A 17,427-nucleotide genomic window follows, 5' to 3' on the forward strand; every position below is an offset into this window, starting at 1 on the left:
TTTTTCAAACAAACTTATTAATATTAAAGTTTAAAAGTTATGTGCTAAGGGATTTGTTTTCTAACTCAATTAGTCTGGTTATGGAGTAAAAAAAATGATTACTGTTTATTTTCTGGATCTGGCTAATGCCCATCCATGATAGGGCCATGAAGCCCAAAACATGGTTTTTAAATTTAAATCAGCGAAAAATACAGCGAACGAAGCGTCTCTCTCGGCTATTTTCCCTCCATGAACCTCGCTCGAGCAAGACATTGTTTTCCACCAAATTCTCCTATGTATTCCTATCCCCATTTTCAATTTCTAGGGTTTCTCTTCTTCAACTTCGATCTCCAGACCCTCAAATCCTTACAACGCTTCGGTTTCGATCGATCAATCATTCTTGTTGCTGCGTCATCACGAGAAAAAAATGACGAAGAAAGACAAAGAAGAGGAGAGAATTGAGAAGATAATTCGCGGTCTTCTTAAACTCCCTGAAAATCGTCGTTGCATTAATTGCAATAGCTTGGTAATTCCCCCCTCTCTTTCTTTTCTGTTTTTCTTTTTTTAATCTCATTTAATTAATTATTTTTTGTTTTTTTTTGCAGGGACCACAATATGTTTGCACAACCTTCTTCACATTTGTTTGCACAAGCTGTAGTGGAATTCAGTGAGTATTATATTATTTATTTATTTATTTATTAATTGTTGGGCGAAGTTTATTTATTTATTTATTTCTTGTTGAATTTTCTGTTATTTAAGCATGAGAGATGAATTTAATTTTGATAAATTTTTCTAGTCGGGAATTTACGCATAGAGTTAAATCGGTTTCGATGGCAAAATTTAACGCGGAAGAAGTTAGTGCTCTCCAAGCAGGAGGGAATGAGGTTAGGCATGAAATTGAATACTACTTTATAGCTAACAATGTCGGTATTTTTATTGGAAATTTTTTAATTTCCTTGTCCAACTTTTTTATTTTTATTTCTCAATAGAGAGCGAGGCAGATTTATTTGAAGGATTGGGATCCGCAGCGTAATCAGCTTCCTGATGGCAGGTGGTTTTATATGTTGGTGTGCAATATGTTTATTTTTAAGAGAAATGTTAATCATGATTGTGCGGTTTGCGTTGTGTAAGGGGATCACAAGATTGCACATTCGTGCATGCGACTGTGCTTGGAAATTGGATTTATATTTTTATTGTGGGAATTTTGAGTAATGTGTTCTGATAGTTTGCTTCTTCTAGTAATCTACAAAAGCTTCGAGATTTTATCAAGCATGTTTACGTGGATAGAAGATACACTGGAGAGAAAAGTGAAGAGAAACTCTCAAGGCTGAGATTGGTAAATCCCTCCAAAGATAGATCTGGTTACATATACATAATTTCTTTGTTTCGTTAAATTTTGGGCAACATTTATCAGTATGTAATATTGAAAGTAGTGAATTCAACAATTTGGACCACACGAATTGGAATCCTGGGAATAATGGGAAATCTGTTGAGTGTGCTCCAATTAAAGCTACCAAAATTTTGTTAAAGGTTATTGTGGCTGTTATGCAGACTGACAAGGAGGAGTCTAGTGAGAACAGGAGGGTTGTTTTATATTCTGGTGGATCTAGAACTCTGAACTATGAAGATAGACAAGGGCAGAGTGAAAGATGTGGTTTTAGTGGAAGAACTGATGACAAGACTTTCAGATATTATGATGATGAAAGAAGAAGTCCTCGTTATTCCCAAGAAAATACAAGATATGGAGGTTTTAAGAAAAGTCCTGCTCGCTTTGAGGTTGTTGATGACAGGTTTCGAGATGACAAAATACGAAGTGTCAGGCAGACTGATGTCCACCTGTTTTCATCGACAGGGTCCAGGTTTGGGAACAGGTCATCTGACATTCAAAAGAATAATGCCCCTGTGGTGCGCCCTCTTAAAGATATTCTGGGGCAGAATCTTCCGCCTCTACAGGTTGTTGAGCATTCTAAAGCACCCAACGGGAAGGATGCATCTGTTCACAGTCAGGTGTGGTAATATCTAAATTGATGTGGTAACAATAGAATGGCCGAGTACACTTACTTTACGTAATAAAATCTGTATAAAACCATCCCAGTCAATTCTAGTGAGGACTGAGGTAACGTGGCATAGAACATGCAAGCTGCACTGGCAGGACTTGTTGAGATGGAATAGAAGCATTGCAATTGTTGCTAGACTCTCATCATTTTTCTTTCGTGGATTCTCTCACCTTCTGTATTGAAGGCTTATTTCCAATGACAAGGAATGCTGGTGGAACGATCTGAAATTCCATATATCAGCTCTAGATACAATTTTGAATAAAAACTCGTGTGTGACTCTGATGTTTTACAAACTTGCATTTTGTAGTTTTCTGCAAATCACAATTTGATATGTACAGTCAGTTCTTCTTGTAGACTATTTACTTTCTAGTCCTATGAAATTCTGTGTGTTCCTCACTGCAGACGCCCACTTCTTCCTGCCCTATGGCATCTGCTGATGGGAATCCTGTGCAACAGAAAAGTCATAATTCAGAAAGCTCAGTTGATTTAAATGCTGATTCCAAGTCCTCCAATGCCGCGGCAGCACCAGTGGCACTGGAGAATCTTCCATCCAGTGAAGAAGGCAGCTGCTCAAATGAATCCTCTGGAAAGGAGAACACACCTCCGGTCCCAAAACCAAATATGTTGGAATTTTTACTGATGGAGTTGTCAGTTCCCTCAGTTATTCCTTTTGATAATGCATCTGAAATACCAACTAATGATAACCCTTCATCAGCTACATCTGAAGAAAATATACTCATGAGTAGTGGTGCTTCAGCATCTGGGCCCTCAGGGCAGATGTTTGCATTACCAAGCAGTGGTGTGGATTCTGCAACTGATGCTTCTACAACTGCATCTGGAGACAACATGCTTGCTGGCAGTGTTTCACTACCTGTGGAGCAGATGTTAACACTGCCCAGTAGCGCTGGTGCTTCTACAGCCGTGTCTAGAGGCACCATGACTGTGGGAAGTGTTTCACTAGCTGCACCTGTGGTGCAGACAGCAACTGCATCTGGGATCAGCCTGCCTGAAGGTGACCCTGTACCAGCCGTGCCCTTGGAGGAGACATTGACACTAATCGATGCTTTTGATGCATACATAGCCCCTTTAAATACTTCTTTGCCAGTGCAACCTTCTAATGCAGTTCCTCCACAAGCTGCGCTTGATAACAATGGTGACTCAACTTTCAAGGTTTTTGATGGGGAGCAGATATCCACCATGCAACAACAGTCTTCTGCACTGCCTGCCAATAAAAGCTCTACTGGACAACAGACTACTAATACATCAGCTGGGGGGGTAAATGACCAGGTTAGTTTTTGGACTTAGTTTGAGCTTCAGGAGTTTAAGGAATATCTAGAACCATGTTATTTCAGAGTCCAAGGTTTTTATTAACTCTATCCACAAGATATAAGACCATGTTCTGGAGCATCCACAGAAGGACTTCCATGTCTTAAATATGTGAATTGTCATATCACTTTTGTCCCTGCAGGCGACCCCTGATGATTTTTTTCCAGATCCATTGTTTAATGAAATAACAACCCCAAAATTTGGCTCAGATAGAGATACTAAAATGAGTGGGAATCGCTATGGTTACCATTTGTTTTTTAATTTTATAGTTTCAAGTTTGTTATGTTCTCTTGTCTTAAAAAAAATCCTTTGTTATGTCTCACATGCATCCATGCCTGCGTGGTGATGCTGATATCAGGTAATTTTATTTATAACTTTTGTGCTTGTTCTTAAAATTTGCAGATCTGGACTTCATCAAATGTTCCTCATGCTCAGGGACCTCCAGATTTCCTCGGGGAATACCCTTCTCAAGATGTCTCGACACCAGCCCATGAATCCAATTCTGATGCCAAATCGAAGCCTCTTGCATCAGAAACAAAATCTGGTGGAAGAATGGAACTTCCAGTGGTGATTGCCTTGCCTAACATGGTGTCCCCTGTTTCTCATATTCTTCTAATGGTATACATTCAATTTTCTGCAGGACCTTTTTACAACAACCATACCCACTCCAGGCCCAATTCCAGGCTGGCAAATTTCTCCATCTTATGGCATGGGATTTAACATGCAATATTATCCTAATGCAACGGTATGTTATTAAACAAATGATAATGGGAAGGAATTCGATTTTTCACCTGTGAAACATATAGATGCTGATGACTGTTTATCGGGTTCTTTTACAGCCCGTGCCAGCATATCCCAACACAGCAAAATCAACGAACCCGTTCAATCTTAATGGAGAATCCACTTCGGTACAAGCCCCACCTGTATGTACAACGCTCGAACTGATATTATCATGCATTTACCTTTCTTATCCTGCCTATTTTCTTTTCTGGTATGCTGATGTTGAGCTCTTGGCACATCTTCATAAGATCAAACTTTGGTCATGTCGGCCTGTACGAATTCTTCTTCCTTCTAAATTACTTGGACATATCATGTGTCTTTGTACACTTTTTTGATCTGTATCTAACTTGCACCACGGCCAAGTAATGGTGTCTTTGAGTTTTTCTTAGATTGGCATTAAAACAAGTTTTCAGATTATAAAAGATGGTTCAAGAAGCCAACAGAAACTCAAATAAATTCCACAAGACGCATTATATCCTGATATGACTAGTATGATCATGCTGAATTCACCAATACTTAACATATACAAGAAGCAATTTGCATATAATAACCTTTATAGCCATGCCAAGGACCTGGATGTGTTTTATCATAAACATATCAAGATTAGAAAGCATATCTACCGCAGGCAATATTTTTGTTCTTGCTCAGAGCTGTTGCAAGGCTCTTTTGTTTCTCTTGAATAAACTTTTTAAATCCAGGCCTGTTGTGTAAATTTCTAAATATATATACTCTTTTTGATGTAGTTTCCTTCCATGGGAAATATGCACAGTGGTCTCCCAATGCATACTTCCGCATTGCCTCCACAGTCCCCATCCTATGCATCAGCCATGCCTTATGGTAAATCCACTTCTGCCTATCTTCAATACCTACTGATAAATGATCCCTATCTGGTCGTCATATTCAGTTTTCTATATCTTAGGTGGATACATGGGACAACAAGCATACATGAATTTACCTAATTCCAGGTAACATTCTTTATCCTCAGTCTCATCATTTTCTTTCAAAGTACTTTTCACCATTTGGTCATCTTTATTATTCAGTTCACTAGATCTCACCATGTCGCTTGATTTAATTTGCCTATTGAGTCTTAAGGATCTGACTTCCCAATTGACTGGTAGGATAGGAGGGGGAGAGTCAAAGTCGGTGAGAAATAGGATTCACACACTGTTTTGAATTTACATGGTCTGTATAAACCGCAGTGATGTTCTTCCAAGGATTATCCTACAAGGTGCTCTCTTCATATGCATTGTCCACACCATGGACATCCAAAACCACATTATGCTGATGTATAGAAAGAAAGCATAACGCTTTGTCTGCAGTCACCATACTTGCATGACTAGGTTCACCAAGGCACACGATGATAACTCCTCTCACATGGAATAGAAATCATTCATACTTTATTGAATTTCCTTTCAGGCCACAAGGACCAGGCGACCTTGGCAGTGAGGGATTTCCTTTTGGGTCATTGGATATGGCTCAACAACCAACCAACGAATACTTGCTCCCAACCTCCTCAAGTTCTCTTCCTTCAGGGGGAGGCAATCCATTTGGATAGATAAGATTCAAAATTCAATTACAGTCCCAAAATTTTCAGGACAAAAATCTACCTTCCTTGCTGTCAAACAGGAACAAGCTGGCTGAATGAGGTCTTGTCTTCTGTACCAATGGCCAAGAGGATGATCATAAACGGCTTCAAAAGAGCATAGATCTGACCATTTTGGACAAAGTTATATTGCCCGAATCACACGGTACTTATCCGTAGTCATCATATAATGACCTATTATTTTGTTTCTTTTTTGCTCATCTGGTGAATTCTGCCATCTCTCATAGTTTGATGGTATGGTTTATGTACTCCACTGGAGCGAGTTCCTTTCAGATGTTTCGTTAATTATGAAATACAATGAAGATAAAACATGAAATCGTAATCTAATAAGAGAATGTCGTTTCAGTGATGTATAACACATGGAGTTAGAAGCCTCTTTCAGCTTGTGCTTGTACTCTGGATCCTGTCGAAGACAAATGTTGAGCAGAGCTATAATGGCAAGGATCTAACAAATGTGAACTCGCAGCGAATCATTTGTCTATGTTCTAACAAATATCTGATACAGAACATCTTGTACTATTTGAAGTTAGAAAATATAAATTACATACAAGAGAGTAAAAGGGTGTTACTGATATTGTGTTTCTTGATTCGCAACCGAAAATGTTCTGCCTTAGGGATATTGGAAACACATAGCGAGAAAGATCCAAGTCTCCAATTAACAACAACAAAGCCTTGATCCAAAACTAGTTGTTGGGGATCTAATACTCCTATACACTTCTAATTATTCATAGAACTCACTCATGGATCTTGAGGTTTCCATGGAATTCTATGAAGCTAAAATGTTAAGCATGGCCAGTCTTTCTTCTTCTTTTTCAAGAGGCGTGCGCACAGCACATAAAAGTTCCAAATCAATGGAAGCCACTCAGGTGTTGGGAGCAAATTCAGCTAATAATTATACACGGGCAAATGAAATAACAAGTGCAGGCCACTGTGTGTTTCATATTTCCTCAACATTATTGTTTCTCACTTTATTGTGCTCCTTAGCTAAGTACACATTTGTTGTTGAAATAATTCAATATGGTAAAAAATTCCCTAAAATCACTTTTGTAAAAGATTGTTGACCATTTATAGCTCTTATTTTTTGTTGTCTCCATACAAACTTTGTTAGCATGGTTTCTCCTATGGATTTTTCACATGGATTCCTGTAATTGTTGTAACATAATCAAAATGAGTTTTTTTTTGCTCCAGTAAAAAGGCTCTGAATTCAAGGAGTTTGTTTTTTAGTCTTAGAATCAAGCTCTAATTGTTAATATTAATAGTCACTAGAAAATTTATATGGTCATTAATTTTAAAGATTAGTTAAAAATGTAGTCGCAAGCTAAACACAAACAATCATATTAATCTAATAAAAAAAAAAAAGTGAGTTTTTTTCATGTAGTCATTCCTTCTATTTTCCCTCATTGGTTTCTTCTTTTTTTCAATTGCATAATAATTAATACATGTTTTGTCGTTACTCATAAACCCATCCTCAAGAGACCATGAAACCAATTTGTAGGTTTATATCTGCTTCAAAAATGCGTCAAGTGAAATCAATAGCACTTAACTTTCTATAAATTTCCATGCATTATTTCTTGAATGAAAACTCACAAGCTATAAATAAAGCAAAACAATGTGTTTCAAGCTAGAGTTATTTTTTAGGAGTTTTTCTAAATTTAAAAGTCTATTTAAAAATGTAATTGCGGTTGTTTTTTAAAGTATTTTTTACTTAAAAATTTATCAAAATAATATCTTTTATATTTTTTAAAAAAATTATTTTTTATATCAGCGCATTAAAATAATCTAAAAACACCAAAAAAAAATGTTAATTTAAAAAAAAAAAATTTAATTTAATTTAATTTTTTAAAAAACACTTTTAAAATAAAAATAAACTAAAAGTGACTATTAAAAAATAATTTATAGCACTCTTATAATACACTATGTTAATATGCTTAATTCCTCGACCTCACTAAAATATAAAATATAAAGGCAAAAAAACAGTATAATCTTTCAAAAAACTAGCAACACTTCCTCTGAAAACTTTTCTAACAAATCAAAATTTTCTCACACAAATAGTGTAAAGAAATCACATATAAGGGACAAACAATTATAATCAATTAATATTTACTAAGTGACCAAATCATCCTTAATAATTCCAAAAACTAAGTGACTTCTTGCCATAAGTTCACATAATAATTCCTAAAACTAGATTAACATTGAAACGTTGAAATCTGATGCATCGTTGAAGGGAAACATCTTCCAGGTAGCTGTAAAAGATATGACGATCTATTGAGAAATGAATATACAGCAGGAGACCATATCTGAGAAGACTCTTGACTATCAACTGAAAAATCTGCCTTGCATTTGTCATGTTATTTTCATGGTTTTGATCTATCTTATTTTTAGTGCACTCAAAATTTCAAGTGAAATATGCTACCGTAGAAAAGGAGCTTGAAGCACTCTCTTGGTGCTAGAAACCTGAATTTCAACTTGGAAGTGATTCAATGGCGAAAGCTGAAGAATCTGAGGGCGCTTTGATTTTCGTTAGATTAGGTCTCATGTTTCAAAGGATGAACCTGAAATCTGTCACACCAATTTAACAAGCCAAATGAGCATCGAAATATATTTTAAGTGTTATTTGATAGGAATCGAACCTAATATTATAAGGTTGCAACTCGGGAGATGTTTTCTTGCTCCCTTTCGCCTTATGGCGAAATGAGTGCAGAAGTAGAGAGAAGCAAAAACCCCGGGGTGATGAGGCTGCTGCATCCTAGAAATATAAGAACATAATAAACAGTGACGTTGAAGTGGACAATGGATCCTTCCATTGAAAAGCACAGAAAGATTGCTAAGATGAATCTCGTATCTGTAATTACAATCTGTCTTTCTCTCTACATCTTTCCTCTTATTAACTACTCAAAAACAAGCATGGCAATTCAATTATAAGAGCACGGGAAGCCTTAATCTCCTTGCACACTTTTCTTCCTTCTTTTCTTCTCTATCTCCAAATGTCTTTTTCAATATCAGTTCTGCTGCGTTGAATGGTGTGAAACAATTCTTGAATGATTACCATAACATAGGTCCGGTCTTTGCCCCTTGTTAACAAGAATACATGGGAAGTAATTGTGATTTTGTAGGGCTGGTGAAAGGAGAAATCTATCAAAAGAGTTGTCAGTTTAGCTGATTGATGGAGGTGGTGGAGATGCGTAAGATATGCCAGTAATTGGTGGCAATGGACCATTATACACTGGAGCTGGCACTGGTGGTGGATTATAAACTGGAGGAGGTGGAGGTGGCAAGTATTGGATTGGAGGCGGATGCGCCTGGCATGGCGGGGGTGATGGAGGTGGAGGAGGTTCTGCACATGAGGGAGGTGGTGGAGATGAGTTTGGCGGAGGTGGTGATTGATAAATAGGTGGCGGTGGAGGTGAGTTTGGTGGGGGTGATGGAGGTGAGTAGAAGGGAGGAGGTGGTGATTGATGAATAGGTGGCGGCGGAGGTGAATTAGGAGGTGAGTTTGGTGGGGGTAGTGGAGGTGAGTAGAAGGGAGGAGGTGGTGGAGGTGAAGGTGGAGATGGAACACAGTGTATTGGGGGTGGCGGCAGCATTGATGATGGAGGGGGAGGTGAGGGAAGTGCTGATGGAGGAACTAGTGAAGGTGGTGGTGGGGGCGGGGGCGATGATAGTGAAGGGGGTGGCGGCGGCGGAGAATAAACCGGTGGAGGAGGTGAAGTAACGCGCGGCGGCGGCGGCTGTGATGTTGGAGAAGGATCAAACTCGTGACAGTTAAAAGCCTCACAATGAACTGGCCTAGACAAGAACACTTTACATTGCAGTGTTGATCTCTGTTTGGGCCTTACCCTGAAACAATTCCTGCTATCATCAAAATCTTCCAAATCCAAACATGCCGGTGGCTCACCAGTGATGAAGTTATAAGCATAACTAAAGTTCTTCAGATGTGGAAGCAAACAAACGCTATCATGGATTTCTCCCGACAGCATATTATGTGCCACATTTAGCTGTTCTAGACTCTCCATGTCTCCGATAGTGTCAGGCAAAGAGCCGACGAGTTTGTTATTGCTTGCATCAAAAACCGTAACTTTCTTTAGCAATCCTATCTCCCTAGGCAAACATGAGCGCAAGCCATTGTTCATAAGAATCACTTCCTTTAGGGTCTCGGACATGTTAGCCAAACTCGCCGGAAAACATCCATGGAATTTATTATTCGCAAGAACCATAACAGAAACAGGTGAGTTACCAAAATTATTCGGTAATTCAAGAGCAAACCTGTTGTGGTTTACGAATATCGCGTCGAGATCCTTATTAAACAGCTCTTTCGGCAAATCACCTTCAAACTCATTAAATCGAAGGTCAAGATACTTGAGCTTTGGAAGATCAAGAACAACGCAAGGAAATCCGCCTGCAAAACGATTGTTGCTTAGATCCAACTCGTAGAGGAGTTTTAGTTTCTTGAGAGTTTTCGGTACTCTCCCACAGAATCTGTTGGAGTTGATGTGAAACAAGGCAATGTCTGTCAGGAGTCCAAGCTCTTCAACCAAGTGGCCCGCCATGTCGCCATGATTTAGATCAATCCCAGCAACGGTTTGGATCGACGAATCATCAAGAGCTGTGGCACAGAAGACACCAGTATAATTACAAACATCAGGTCCCGCCCAGTTGGACGTGAGGTTCAAGGGATCCGAGATGATGGCTTGCTTCCATGCTTGGAGTGCAATGTAGGCACTTCTGAGTCTTGGGTTGTCAAATTTGAGGCAAGGTGGTAACATCAGATACTCATCTTCCCCATCAAGCTCCTCTCCTCTGTAATATAAAAGCTGTCTCTGGTTTTGTTCAACATGTGTTGTTCGTATGTCTCGAGGGCCAGCATTGCTAGAAAAAGAGTGGTGTTGGGCAGCGGTGAAGCCAATGAGAGTGAGAGTGGTAAAGAATGGAAGAATGTGAATCTTTTCCTTCATCAGACACCAGTGAGCATGCATGGATTTGTTTGTATACAATATCAAACGGAACCCTCTCTGTCTTTTTCAGCTTTTTTAAGATATAGACAGAGAGCAGGAGAGGTGGTGATGGAGGAGGAGACTTTGGAGGCGGAAGAAATGGCGTTGGATTTGAGATTAGTTATGAAGGCAATGAGAAATATAAATAATTGCAGCTAAGTCACAACAGAAAGCCAATGTGAGATAAAAATGAAGACTTTTTGGTGTTGCTTTCTCATAATAACTCGGCTTTATTTTCTGCCCATGGCTAAAATCCCCACAGAAACCAAAAGCCTAACAGCTTGAAGCTCTTGCACACGGGAACGACTATGAAAAGGTTACTTTCTAGATATTCGTAAAGTACAGTATTTTGTTGTAATCTGTTGTCAAACATAAGGATTCGAGTTACTATTTATCAAATATAATAAATTTTTATTTATTTATTTTTAACATTAATCTATCAAAATAATTTAAAAATATATATATAAATAAATTTTAATTTAGAATGCAATTGCAAACAAAAGATGGGTATATCAATGTGACAACTTGAAATTGTGTAACGTTTTATTTTGTATCTATGTTTTAAAAATATATTTTATTTTAAAAAAATATTAAATTAATATTTTTTATACTGATATTAAAAATATATTTTTTAAAAATAATAATTTTAATATATTTTAAAAAAAAAATTTAAAAATTATTAATATAAAAAACACACCATGGTAGCGTTGCAAAACAAATAATAGTATTCTTTGACCAGCTTACATGTAACATGTCCTTTTATTAAAAAGAAAAAAAAAGCTTTAAGATCAAATTGACCTGACAAACAGCTCGCTTGACTGCATTTCAGAACAAGGTTTTATTTGTTTTTTTTGTTTTAAAAAGTGTTTTAAAAAAATAATAATTTTTTTATATATTTTTAAATTATTTTAATGTATTGATATTAAAAATACTTTTTTAAAATTAAAAAATATTTAAATATATTTTTAAATTAAAAATATTTTAAAAATAACTATAATTAGACTTCAAAACAGACTTTAAATGTTCACCTGTGAACTGAGTAGCTTACCCTACAATTTGGAACAAAGCAATTTCACATTGGCCATCCACAGTTTTTACCCTAAAGATATTGCGTGTAGGCCCTACTCTATTTTTGGTTCTTGAATCAAACGAGTAGGCATCCGATAGAAGCAAGCAAATCCCCTTGTCTTTATAAGGCTACAATTTCTCAGTCAGACGAGTGAGGTGGGATAGCAGCATTTGCCGGAAAACTTCTTTTATGGGCAGTAGCAGCGTCTTACTCTCCTCATCTACCGGACTCAACAACCTCTTTTTTAACCTTTATTTAGATTTTATTTGTTTGTTAATGTGATAATAATTATTTTTTAAAATATTATTTTTAATTAAAAATATATCATAATAATATTTTTTAATTTTTTAACTTTAATATATTAAAACAATTCAAAATTATGACGAGTGCTGGAAGACGAGGGCAGGGGGATTTTAATAAATCAGACCATGGCTGAATTATCTCAAAGAAATTATTCTATATGAACTAAAATCATATTTATTTATTTTTACTGCACGTACGTGAGCAAAGGATAGAAAATACAAATTTTGAATAATAAAATTTTACTTAAGAATTATACAAATATGAATCATTGTATAAATTTTTTACTTGAGAGTTTTTGTTTTATCATGTTTTTTTAGAGGTATTTGAAAGTGTGGTAATGGTTTTTTTTCAAAGTACTTTTTTGTTCTGAAATGTATAAAAATAATATTTTAAAAAAAAATTAAAATTTATTTTGAATATCAACACATTAAAATGATTTGATAACATTAAAGATTAATTTAAAAAAAAATAATTCAAATTTTTAAAAAATATATATATATATCACAAAAAACAAATGGAATGAACATCTTTGAGTTATATTTTTATTAGTGATATGAAAACACTGATAAAATTATAATTTTAAATTATTTTATATATATTTTTATATCATTTAATTTACTAATATTAAAATAATTTTTAAAAATAAAAAAATATTTTTTAATATTTTTTTAAACAAAAAATACCTTAACTCATAATCATATTTTTAATAACAACTTGTGAGCTCAACAGGCTCGTGAACAGCGCGAGAGAAACTGGCTGAGTTGCAGGGCTGAGCCGTACCCTCACTGGAGCAAACCAGTGACATGACATCTGAACTGATAGCAGCGGGGTCCGAGAAAAGGACATGGTAATGAGAGAGACAAGGACCCGTGAAGTCTGGACCCAAAAGCTTTCACGTCTCTCGTCGCCGAATCGTCGGCGCCTCTTCTTTCCTGTACAGAGAGCGGAGCTGAGCGGATCCCCTTCCTCTGCTTCACCGCATCCCGCGTGACCACGCCATCAATTTGCTTCCTCTCTCTTGGGTCACTGAATCCGTTTATAGTTTTGGGCTCGGAGATATCTGTGTGAGTGAGGCTATGAGATTATTAAATTGTGGGCCTGGCCCAATTTATGGCCTTAATATGCTGTCATCTTTGGCCCAGAGGCCGAGATAACTTCTATGATGAAGATGATGATAGCTTCTATGCTGAATGAGCTGTCAATATGAAAACTTCACTGAGTTCTTGCCTCTGCTTTTCATTTTTTCGTTCATTTTCATGATCATTTTGTTTCCTTTTTGTCCTCTCTCCAATTGACCTGTGTACAAGAAACCACCAATCAAGGTGGTCATGCAAGTAAAGTTGTTGCTTCCGTTTCTAGTTTTTGTTTTCCTTGTTTTTTAAAATAATCGAAGATTTACTGCTAGAGTACTGAACGTTATAGCCCAGCCAAGTAACTCTTCTCTTGGGCCTCCATGAGAAGGCTGAGGCCCAATATATTGGGCTTATACTCTTCTTTCACAGTTAAATGGGCCACAACTGTAAACTCAACAGCACAATCCAATCTCGAAAGGAGGGACCGACGGCTAACCATCAAACGCCACAATATCGTTACAAAGTTGTTTTGTTTATTCTTGCATTTTTTTATTACTACATTTTTTTTTAAGAGTGGATTAGTTTTTTCAGGATTCCTGATTGTCTTTTATAAGTATGGTTAAAAGAATTTCTGGTAAATAAATAAATAATGATAATTTTTAAAGGAAATATAGAGAATTTGATAAAAATAAATTTAATTTGAATAAAAACAGTTTTATTTTTCTAAGGTTAAAAATTATTTTAAAAGTTAAAAAATGAACATTTTTTATTAAAAAAAACTAGAAAAAGAAAAGAAAAAAAAGTTGTTTCTTTCAGCCTAATTATTTCAGATCCCAGCCTGTCTAAAGTGTGGTTATGGTTGCTTTTTAAAGTATTTTTCATTCATAAATATATCAAGATAATATTTTTTTATTTTTTAAAAAATTATTTTTGAAATAAACGTTTTATAATTATCTAAAAATATCAAAAAATATTAATTTAAAAATAAATAAATAAAAATTTTATTTTTTAAAAAATATAGTTTGAACATATCAAGAACCAGATGGAAATCATAAATTTCATTTATAACCCTCTTGTTAGAATATTAGAGAATTTTCACCAAGCCAAGTTCTTGGCTTTCTAGTCTTGCCCATCAAATTTTAGGTTTTACCCGTGAACCAGAAGCCATAATTTGGAGTACCCTTTTAGAAAACAAGCTTCGAAGAAGGATGTCTGCTAGAAGTGTTTTGAGGGTTATTAACTGAAGGGATGTGTTGCTAGATATATTTTCACTTTTCACTTCTTGATTCCTGCTTTCTGTTAGTATATTTATGTTAAATTGGAAAGTGAAGTTCATGGGAGAATTTTAAAATGTAGGTTTGGCAGAAATAAGTCTTTGAACAACAATTTGATGGGTTTGTACGTATGTCATTGTTGGAGAAAAGGACTCATAGAAATGTTATTAGTTAGAACTAGTCCATTGGCAAGCAATCCGTGGACCAAATTTTTTTAATACATAAAATAAAATGTTAAGAATGCAGAAAATTTTTTACAATATTGTTAAATTTGGCACAGATGAATTTATAACCTCTGATTCAATTTTTTATCTAAACTTGGTTTTTTTTAAATAATTAAATCTTATGAACTACTTGACTTAAATCGATTAAATTTTATGGATATAAATACAATTTTAATTACTTGTAAAAACATGTTGGAAATCAATCTTGAATTAATTCAATGTTAAAGAACAAAATTGATAAAATATAGTATCTACTTAAAAAAAAAAAAAACTTGAACTCAAGTCAACCAAACAAAATCATGATGCAAGTCATGTACGTTATCAAATTCAATAAATCTTTTATCCAAGAAATTATTTTTCTTTTAATTACATTACAATAAAACACATAATAATTTTTTTTGAATATTTTTTTAGATGTAAAAAAATTATGATAGGCATGTTGCCGAGATAGTGAAAATACATCATTAATAACAAATAATAAAATTGTATTTTTTTTCTTAAAATAAAGGGTCATAAATAAAGTGTGAAGCATTAACTTGCTAAAAAAAACAATTGGTTCCAAATTTTTTTGTAAATCAAATATAAAATAGCAAAAACAAAACACCCAAAAAGATCTAGGCAAAAAGCATGTGAATTATAAAAAAAAAAAAAAATCAAGTATTTTATTTTAAAAAAAAATAGACAACATGTCGTTCCATCCTAAACACCAGAGAGGTCGTGTAAAAAACATGGTCTTTTTTTTTTTTTTTTCTTAAAACTTATTTTCAATATATTTGATCTAAATACTTTAAAAAAAAAATACTCCAAACATCTTGATAAATCTATTCAAAACCAAAATACTAAAATCAACTAAATTCAAAAAAGTTTTTACGGTCATATTTGCTTGCTTAGACAAGGAAAATGAAAAAACACATAGGTGAAACTTTCCTCTCGTTTAAATGAGATTCATTAACACCGATTTCAATATTTTTATGGCCAAAATTATCATCAACTGTCACTCTCTTTTTTATTAGAGAATTTCAAAAACCTTTTATCTCTTTTTTCTAACAAAAAAGAACTAAAAATAAGAAAAAGAATTTTGGATATCAAAATTAAATTTCTAAAAACTAAAGAAAGACATTTATAAATTGAAAAATATAAGGGATTGAGATATTTTTAAAAAGACAGCACTCATTTTACTTGTATTTTTATATTTGGTCCCCTACTTTCAAATTAATCCTCTCTTGAAAAAAACAAGTAATTGGGTGCTAATTTTGGTTCAAAATGACTTAATTATACTAAAAAAAAACGTTTATAGGATTAAATTAATATTTTTTAAAAAAAATCATTGTTACAATCAATATTTCAGCAACAATATTTTTCTCCCTAGGCTTAGTTTCTATTAATACTATGATTTCTTGTTATGTTTTAAAGGGAAGGTATAGAGAAGCGTTGGATTTATTTGATGAAATGTTGGTTAGTGGGGTTTTACCGGATGAGATAACCATGGTTAGTTTGGTTTCGGCTTGTGCTAAGTTGAGGGATTTGGAAATGAAAAAAAAAAAATGTGCATCTTTGCATTGAGGAAAATAAGTCAAGGATAAGCGGCAGCTTGTAGAATTGTTATGAGATTTTTCCCTGTGCCTTCAAGGATTTGAAATAATTCAATAAACTCTTAGCTTTGCTTGAAGAACTGGTTGATGAAAGCTCCATGAGGTGCGTGGTAGTATCTCCTCGGCCAAGTTAGAGGCTGGTTGAGGTGGTGAGGTTAATGAGAAGTAATATTTTCAACTCTAATAAATTTCCTTATCACGGAGCTGTTCATGAGTTTGGCATTGCATCTCTAAAACCTTGGCCTCAGGGAAGACACCGCATCCCTGGTGAAGCAGAGGAAAGGTCGGTTGATAAATGGTGGTGAAGATTGCTAATTTCTGTAATTGTGGCCCTGCTATGGTGCCGGCAGCCTAAATGTTTTTAGATGTTCAAAAAAAACACAAAGGCAATGCAAGCGTTTAAAAAGAAGCTAAAATAAAACCCGAAACTTTGTTATTAATTTGATTTGGTTTAATAAATTTGGTTAATTTAAATAATAAAAAATATAACAATAATAAATAAATTGATAGAAGAAATTAAAAAAAAAAAAGATCAAAAAATATAATCAAGTTCATTTAGGTTAGTATGTCAAATTCACGATCTGGTTGTTATATTGAAATAATCTCATTAGAAACAAACGGAATAAAACATGAAAATAAATTATAAAACAATTAAATATTCAAGAGTGAAATCGGGAAGAAATGAAAAAATAAATTTTATCAATTCGGGTTAACCTGTTAACCACAAAAAAAAAGTGAGAAAAAAAAACTAATTTTTAATAAATCAAATATTTAAAAATAAAATTAAAAAATATAATAATTTTAAAATAAAATCTAAAAAATATAAAAATCAATTCATATTAACATTTAAAACTGTTATGGTGTTATCCTCATTATGTATTTTCAAGGATAATAGTATTTATAATGTGCTAAGACAATGTTAAAAGCCTGAATTATCCTAAAAATTCAGATAATTACCGATGGATCTTTTGGAAACTTTCAAATTACTCAAAAAATTAATGATCATAATCGGGTGAATAGGAATCCATATCTATGTAAACTTATACTCTCAACCTCTTTAAGCTTTTTTATTAATTTGCAGAAACTTAGCTCCCTTCTCCCCCCCGAGTATAAGAACCCCACAGCCATGTGATTGGGGTCCAAGCTTCATAAAAGC

General features: G+C 34.5%; 2 protein-coding genes across 2 annotated transcripts; one reads left to right on the forward strand and one right to left on the reverse strand.

Moving 5' to 3' along the window:
- The first annotated feature begins 129 nt into the window (after window positions 1-129).
- Window positions 130-6,061, forward strand: LOC118051071 (uncharacterized). Its single transcript, XM_035061606.2, has 13 exons — window positions 130-505; window positions 585-646; window positions 776-863; window positions 969-1,030; window positions 1,219-1,315; window positions 1,531-1,986; window positions 2,439-3,323; window positions 3,765-3,929; window positions 4,003-4,107; window positions 4,202-4,285; window positions 4,886-4,979; window positions 5,062-5,107; window positions 5,559-6,061. Exons 1-13 carry the CDS (start codon window positions 407-409, stop codon window positions 5,695-5,697), a joined length of 2,382 nt encoding a protein of 793 aa, XP_034917497.1. The 5' UTR covers window positions 130-406; the 3' UTR covers window positions 5,698-6,061.
- A 2,065-nt stretch (window positions 6,062-8,126) lies between these two features.
- Window positions 8,127-10,870, reverse strand: LOC118051070 (leucine-rich repeat extensin-like protein 7). Its single transcript, XM_035061604.2, has one exon. It carries the CDS (start codon window positions 10,716-10,718, stop codon window positions 8,898-8,900), a length of 1,821 nt encoding a protein of 606 aa, XP_034917495.1. The 5' UTR covers window positions 10,719-10,870; the 3' UTR covers window positions 8,127-8,897.
- Between the last annotated feature and the right edge of the window lie 6,557 nt (window positions 10,871-17,427).

This window comes from Populus alba, chromosome 18, assembly GCF_005239225.2.
Source record: "Populus alba chromosome 18, ASM523922v2, whole genome shotgun sequence".
In the NCBI taxonomy this organism is placed as follows: Eukaryota; Viridiplantae; Streptophyta; class Magnoliopsida; order Malpighiales; family Salicaceae; genus Populus; species Populus alba.